The 8,388-nt window shown below is 43.0% G+C and overlaps 1 protein-coding gene across 1 annotated transcript; it reads right to left on the reverse strand.

Moving 5' to 3' along the window:
* Window positions 1–1,671: 1,671 nt before the first annotated feature.
* BMP15 (bone morphogenetic protein 15) lies at window positions 1,672–8,174 on the reverse strand (the record flags this gene model as incomplete). Its single annotated transcript, NM_001285588.1, is given in 2 exon segments — window positions 1,672–2,530; window positions 7,847–8,174. Coding segments are annotated over 2 exon segments (1,185 nt in total).
* Window positions 8,175–8,388: the final 214 nt, after the last annotated feature.

The following is an 8,388-nucleotide window of genomic DNA, read 5'->3' on the forward strand; positions in this document are numbered from 1 at the left end:
AGGGTATCAGGAGGGACATTGAGATGAAGAGAAATACCTGAGCGGATTCCTAAAGATACAGTAAAGAAGGTAGATGAACAAAAGGATAAGGAATAACCCCTCAGGCAGAATAAAATTTATGTATTTATAGACATGTAAGATATTTAGTTTAATTGGAACCAATTATTGAGAATGGAGTGGTAAAAATAATGTATGATGGATAGGTAAAAAAAAATTGTATCTTATCCTCCTACGAGTATCTGTATCACCTGGCTTTATTTTTCATCATAATATTACCATTTAACAGTTTCTGTAAAAAAAAAAAAAAAGACTAGGGATATATGTTTGGCAAATATTTCAATATATGAAACCACCCTAAATCCATTCCATTTCATTGACAACAACCATAAGATTAGTCAAGGAACAATTGGGCAGGGGAAATTCCTTACTGGGCTTCGTCAAGGGGTCCCTTTGATGAGAGCTGATTGTTAGCAGTGCTGCCTTCAGGGAGAACTCCAACTACATGCTGGGGGATTGGGGTTGAGTTCCTGGCCATAGCCTAAGGGAATAAAGGAAATAAATTCCTTCCACCCACTGTCTCCCAATTTCCCAAACACTCAAGACTCTATAACAACAAAAATGATTTATTTGCAACACAACCCAGTCCCCATCACTTCAATACAGCACAGGAATAGAAAAGAGTCACAATGCAAGCATTATGAACTCCATGCCTCCCAATACAGCAAGCCTGTCTCCCCCAGAGATGCATGCTCAGAGCCCAGCTGAACATACAAGCAAGCAAGTCCAGTATGAAGTCAGCCCCAGGCCTCAGCACATTTCATCCTTCCCCCACAGCCCTGTTAACCTTCCTAACTGCAGCCTTCTATGCCTTCCACTCCCAACCAAGCCAACTCTCAGGCTCTGAGCCACCAGCAAGCTTTCCCTGTGGGATCGTTAACAAGGGTTTAAGGATTACCTAAAATGAGAAAACACCCTGTGAAATCTATTGTTCCAGAGAAATTTTAAAATGACTCCCCCATACATAAATCTAATCAACAATGACAATGCTTCATTTTTTCACTATAGATATAAGAGGTTTCGAAATGATTGTCATCTCTGCTCCATACACATTTCCCTACTGGCTTTATTAAAGGCTGCTCTCTTCACAGCAGGGTAATAAAGGAATCATTCCAGGCATTTCTGCCAGATTCAGAGTCTGAGAGGAAAAACCCTGATGGCTTAGAAAAAGATTCCCTTCTGTTCCCTTCAAAAGATTTCTAGGGAGATTACTGCTTAAAAGTTTCCTAGTCCATCTAAGAGACAGTTTTAGATTTAGAGGGAAATCCAAACACAGAGGCAAGCAGTCTCTTCAATTAGGTAATAGTTTCTAGGATTCAGGAGGCAAGGAAGAGGAGTATAAAATCTCAAGTTGCTGTCTTCACCCCAAACCTTCTAGATCCTCAGAAGATTGACTAGTGGTCAAAACATACTGATATTTGGCATCAGAACTGTTTTTATAAAGTGAGGCACTCATAAATAGGGGAAGAAGACTTAAAAGTACAATGCTGAAGGCAAGGAATAGAATCTACAGATTGGGTAGAGCACTTGGGTTGAGCACTCTCAGATTTAACAGTATTTATTATAAATCCTTTTCGAATTTCCTGGGCAAACCTGATCTAGCTGCACCTTTGCTGTCACCTGCATGTGCAGGACTGGGCAATCATACCCTCATACTCCTTGTACAAGATACTCCCATTTGCCTCAATCAGAAGGATGCTAATGGGAACATACTTATAAGGGACACAGGAAGGCTGAGGGACATTCTGATCCACCAGCTCATTGACAAGGTTCTGGATGATGGCATGATTGGGAGAATTGAGACCATAGTATAGTACCCGAGGACATACTCCCTTACAGTAGTTTGGGGTATAGAGATGGGGAGCAATGATCCAGTGATCCCAGCCCAGCTGCTGGAAGCTGACTTGAAAAGGGTGGAGGGAACACTGGTTACTTTCAGGCCCATCATGCTCCCTGGAGGGGCCAGGAACTTCAGATGCAATACTGCCTGCTTGACGAGCCCTCCTCAAGAGAAGAGAAGGGTCTTTTTCTGTAAACTCTTTCAGGCCTTTAGGGAGAGGTTTGGTCTTCTGAACACTCTGAGTGTCATTGAAATACAGTAACAAGAAGACAGTGTCCAATGATGAAGTGCCATGCCACCAGAACTCAAGAACCTCACTACCTCTTGGCTGCTGACATACGAAGCGGAGTCGTAGAACCCTGCGCCCCTTGTGATTCCAGAGCTTTTGCCCAACATGTTCCATGATATCCATCTCTGTCCAAGTTTTGGGCAACAGGGAAGGCTTTGGGGAGCCTCTTCCTGAAGAAGGAAAGTGATTGGTTGGGCTTTTCTGCCCCCAGGGCTCCACATGGCAGGAGAGGTGGGAATGAGTTAGGTGAAGCTGATGGCGGTAAACCACAGTGGCTCTGACTAGTTGGTATGCTACCCGGTTTGGTCTCAGAGGAAAGTCCAGGGTCTGTATGTGCCAGGAGCCTGCATTAGTAAGAGGGAACAAGAGCAAAGCGTTAGCTTCTTACATCCTAGCCTTAGTCTCCCTAACAGACCTGCTCAGTACAAACTGACAAGCAGCCTTGAAATGAATTTTAAGATCATAATAGCGATCTATTGAGCACTTATATAATGTATTAGATGCTTTGCATGCATTAGCTCTTGAATCCACAATAGCCTTATGAGATAGTTGTTATTCCCATTTTGCAGACAAGGAAACTGAAGCTCAGAGAAGCTATGCCAGAGGACACACAAGCCAGTGTTTGTTAGAATAAAGATTTGAGTCCAAGTCTTTTTCCCTTAAGATGACAAATTGTGGCTCATTTTTAGATCACTCATACCCCTAGACGGAGAAAAACACCTCAAATACAGAACTGTCTGTATATATTGTATTATTTAGTTGACTATTAAAAAGGTGACCAATTAAGAGGGTCATTGAAACATATGAATTAATAATAAATCCTCATGCTATATCACTATATAGTGGCAGCTTTAGGGTGACAGTCGAATATTGGGGGGTATGGTCTGCTATTGCTTCAAATCTGGGTTGGAGATGCCACAAAATAATTTTTTCTAGTTGGGACAGGTATTTACTACTTTTGCTTTCTATTTGAATTTCTTCTTGAGCAGCTATTCCATTATTGGACAGGTTCTCCCTTAATCCTCAATCTCCCTCTTTTCCGTTCCTTACCGGAAATGATTCTTCGTTTACCCCATTCATTGTAAATACCGTTTTCAACAAGGCCCAGTCATATAAATGACCTCAACTAAAAAGTCTACTTAAAAGATGCATCTTTTGAAAGTGAAAGTCGCTCAGCCTTGTCTGACTCTTTGCGACCTCATGGACTATACAGTCCATAGAATTCTCCAGGCCAGAATTGGAGTGGGTAGCCTTTCCCTTCTCCAGGGATCTTACCAACCCAGGGATCGAACTGAGGTCTCTCGCATTGCAGGCGGATTCTCTACCAGCTGAGCTACAAAGTGATTATTTTAATCTAAACTGTGATGCTGACACCTAGTGGCCAAAGCGTTGAAAAGCAGGACCTGCAGTGCTCTGACCTTCTGCGCCCTCTCCTGGCAAAGGTCAAGAGCAACGATCACAAAAAAGGTCAATAGCAAGAAAAACCCTTCTGTCATCTTCACCTATCACTAACCATCAGTTCAGTTCAGTTCAGTTGCTCAGTCGTGTTCGACTCTTTGTGACCCCGTGAACCAAAACACGCCAGGCCTCCCTGTCCATCACCAACTTCTGGAGTTCACCCAAACCCATGTCCATTGAGTTGGTGATGCCATCCAACCATCTCAGCCTCTGTTGTCCCCTTCTCCTCCTGCCCCCAATCTTTCACAGCATCAGGGTCATCTCCAATTAGTCAGCTCTTCACATCAGGTGGCCAAAGTATTGGAGTTTCAGCTTCAACATCAGTCCCTCCAATGAACGCCTAGGACTGATTTCCCCCAGGATGGACTGGTTGGATCTCCTTGCAGTCCAAGGGACTCTCAAGAGTCTTCTCCAATACCACAGTCCAAAAGCATCAATTCTTCAGCGCTCAGCTTCCTTTATAGTCCAACTATCACATCCATACATGACTACTGGAAAAACCATAGCCTTGACTAGATGGATCTTTGTTGGCAAAATAATGTCTCTGCTTTTTAATATGCAGTCTAGGTTGGTCATAACTTTCCTTCCAAGGAGCAAGCATCTTATTTATTTTAATTTCATGGCTACAATCACCATCTGCAGAGATTTTGGAGCCCAGAAAAATCAAGTCTGTCACTGTTTCCCCATCTATTTGCCATGAAGTGATGGGACCTGATGCCATCATCTTCGTTTTCTGAATGTTGAGCTTTAAGCCAACTTTTTCACTCTCCTCTTTCACTTTCATCAAGAGGCTCTTTAGTTCCCCTTCACTTTCTGCCATAAGGGTGGTATCATCTGCATATCTGAGGTTATTGATACTTCTCCCTGCAATCTTGATTCCAGCTTGTGTTTCTTCCAGCCCAGTGTTTCTCATGATGTACTCTGCATATAAGTTAAATAAGCAGGGTGACAATATACAGCCTTGACGTACTCCTTTTCCTATTTAGAACCAGTCTGTTTTTCCATGTCCAGTCACTAACCATGGTCATGCTAATTTACATATTATCTACCTAATCTTCCTTCTCCACTGAATCCATGAGCCTGGAATTCAGTAAGCTTGGGATGTTCAATATAGAAGCTCTTGAATGTTTTGATGCATCAGGATTTTTTTAGTTATGTATCCAAGTTTCAGGTGCAAAATTCATAATCATAATTCATCATAATTCAACATCTGTATACACTACAGAGTGATCACCACCACAAGCTTAGTTACCATCATCTGTTACCACACAATTAACTCCCTTCACCTATTTCGCACATTCTCCAACCCTTTTACCCGCTGGTAAACACTAATCTGATCTGTTTCTGAGTTTTTAATTTTTGTTTTTATATTCCACGTATGAGTGAAACCATACATCAAATTTTTTTTTTTTTAAAGTTCAGGTTCCAACTCATGCTTAATACACCCTCAAGTTTGGGGCACTTGGATATCATTCAGACAAAGCTCAAGCCAGGCTTGTAATTGCTTTCTCGAGTTACTCCATACTCCCATCCTGTAATAATCTTTCCAAGACACCCACCCATACATCTGCCCCACCCTGCCTGAAAAGGAATCTAAACCGAATCTCTAGCAGGCAGTCTGGTGAGGAACTGCCCTTTCCTTTCAGACCCTGACATCACATATTTCCTGAAGCAGGGTGGGGTTGCTAAGGATCAGGGCCAGGAAGGGTCTGCTCAAAACTTTTCAGGGAAATGTCTGACTCACACATCCTGTGCGATTGAACCTGGAATAGCTCTCAAAGCAAGCTTGATTCAGCTGGATCATCTCTCTGATGGAATGATCAGACCCAACTCTCTTGTCATCCATTTCTGGATCCTTTCCAGAGTCCCTAGATACCAGTATGTCCCACAGTCAGACCAAAATACTGGCCTAATTCTAGACATTCTACTTTCTAGCCTCATATCTGTACAGAATTGACTTATGCAGCTTATGAGTGAAATCCAGATCGCTTGTAATGACCACTGCATCCCTGAGCCTCATCAGTTTCATATCCCACGACTCTCTACAATCTCACTAGGCTCCAACCATCCTGATCTTCCTTCTATTCTTCAAGTACTTGTTTCCACCTTTAGGCCTTTGTACATGTTGTTCCCTCTGCCTAGATCAGAATTCTCTCCTCTCTTCTCATGCCAAGCTTCTTACCTTACAGACCTCAGCTCAAATGTCACCTCTTCAAACATGCCTTCACTGACAATCCCATGCGAAGGGAAGATTTCTTTGCTATTCTCTATCAGAACCACCTATTTCATTCTTTGGTAGCATTTACCACAATTTACTACTATCCATGTTTACTTACTTGTCTCACCCAGAGAACCATGCCCATCTTGATCACATTCCAACACCCAGAACAATGCCTAGCACTTAGCAGTTGCTAAATAAATACTTGTTGAGTGAATCTCCAACCTTATCAAGTTATCTTTTTCCTCAATCAGAATGGACTTCCCTCCCTGTATCCATAGTCTCTTTACTCCTTCTGCAAAGTCTGGCTCAAATGCCACCTCTCCAATGAGGCCTTTCAACTATTTCAGCATTTCCCTCTCCTTGCCCTAAGTAGCAACCCATTTCTTCTTGGAGCCCCAGGAATCCTACTGTTTATCCTTTTCAAAGCATTTGCTGTGCTGTACCACCATTATGTTGTTACTTATATATCCATTCTACTATAGTGGGGGCTCCTCGAGCAGTTATTTGCCTTTTTATACCCAACCCCAACACAGTGCTTGGTGCTCAATTAAAGTCTGTTAAGCAGTCAGCTCAGCAGGGTAATTAAAAGCACAGGCTCTGAAGCCTGAAAGCCCGGGTTAGAAATCCAGCTCTATTAATTACTAGCTGTGTTACACTGAGCTTCATTTTCTTCACCTATATAATGGGTATATTCATAGTATTCCATAGTGGAGCAGTAGTAAAGAATCCTCTTGCCAATGTAGGAAACACAGAAGATGTGGGTTTGATCCCTGGGATGGGAAGATCCCCTGGAGGAGGAAATGGCAACCCACGCCAGTATTCTTGCCTGGAAAGTTCCATGGACAGAGGAGCCTGGCAGGTATAGTCCATGGGGTCACAAAGAATCAGATACAACTGAGCTCACACACACACCTACTTCATATGATATTGGGGAGGATTAAGGAAGATAATGTTTGTAAAAGTACTGTGCCTAATACCTGGCACATGGTAAGCACACACTAAAGTTTAGCTTAAGGGAATGGTGGTTGTTTTACTTGGAGGAGGGAGGTAAATCATGTCTGTTGTCATCTTTGAGACTAGCAAAGGCTTAAGATTGATTTTACCAGGTTCCCAAGATTTCCTTGAAATTGATGGCTTTCTTCATTCCCTAGAGAACCCTGCACTGCATAAGCCCACTACTGCCCTAGATCAGTCTCTAATGAAGATGTTTAAAGCAGAAGCAACTATGAGGGAAACAAAGAAAATTCCAAAATACATTTGGTACCACAAACCCAAACTAGCAACATAGTCTAAACAGAAAAACTGCTTTGTGTACAAGGATATCAGGGTATGACATTCAAAACACTTAAGTAGTTATGGACAGACTATAAAGTAAGACAGACTTGAAGCTCAACTCCTGCCTCTGCCATCCCATCCTTGTGACCTCTGCAAGTCATTTAACTTTGCTCTCTGTTTCCCTTTTCTTTAAAAACCAGGCTAAGCCTTTCAGGACAGCTAAGGAGAGTCCCTATCATTAAGGATTAAATACAATAACAGACTCTCAGGTGTGAGCCTGTTTCTGTCCTTTCTGAGGCCTTGTAAATTTCCCCAACTCGACATCCTGTACCTTTTATCTTCTAAGAATAAAACAAGACGAACAGCCCTCCACAGAACATAATGAGTATTTCTCAGTTATAATTTTCAGTGATATAATAAGCATTAAAACTTTCTTTGAAAGCTAGGAGCTGACACATCAATGAGTTGCCCTGGGGCCTGGGAGAAAGTCCTCAGGAAGGCCCCAAGGCAATCTGTTCTTAAATTGGAGCCCTAAAGGGAAGCAAATTTGGAGCCAGGTTCTTCCAAGGGTGCCATCTTTTGAAAACCACCCACCCTGTAGGCAATGTGAAGCCTGACAGAAAACTGACAGATCCACTTTTTTCTATACTTTTCTTCCCCATTTTTCTGCCCCCCCCCACCAGAACAATATAGTATGATAACTCACCTCTGAGAGGCCTTGCTACACTAGCCAGCGGCCTCACCAGCCTCACCATGGTGGCCCCAATGGTGCGGTTTTCCCTAGGGTGTCCACTTGCGTCAGCTGAACGCTGGTACAGCTCCAGCATATACCGTAAGGGATGCCCTAAGACCCGCGGCTTCCTCTGCTGCTTGCCAGGGGCTTCTTCTAGCAGCTCCTGAATCAGGGGCAAGGTAGGGGCCTCAGGCAGGTGGGCAATAGAGGGCTGCCCTACCTGTGTCATTTGGACCCTATGTTCCATAAAAAGCACCAGTCCCCAAAGAAGAAGGATTCTAAGGATGCTCAGGAGGACCATCTTGAAAAGCTTGGTGTTCAGCAACATGTTCTGATAAAAGCCCAAAGGATAACGCTTTAAACCTTTCCTTTTACATGGGTAACAGCATCCAGGCTCCACTACCACAAAGGATAGGGCAAGGAAAAATGAAAGGCTGGCAGGCAGGTCCTATGTTTCTTCCTCTGGTAGGATCTCCTGAACCAAAAAGAGGTCTTCTAAATTGTCCTCTTTGCAT

The sequence above is a fragment of the Capra hircus genome, assembly GCF_001704415.2.
Source record: "Capra hircus breed San Clemente chromosome X unlocalized genomic scaffold, ASM170441v1, whole genome shotgun sequence".
Lineage (NCBI taxonomy): Eukaryota > Metazoa > Chordata > Mammalia > Artiodactyla > Bovidae > Capra > Capra hircus.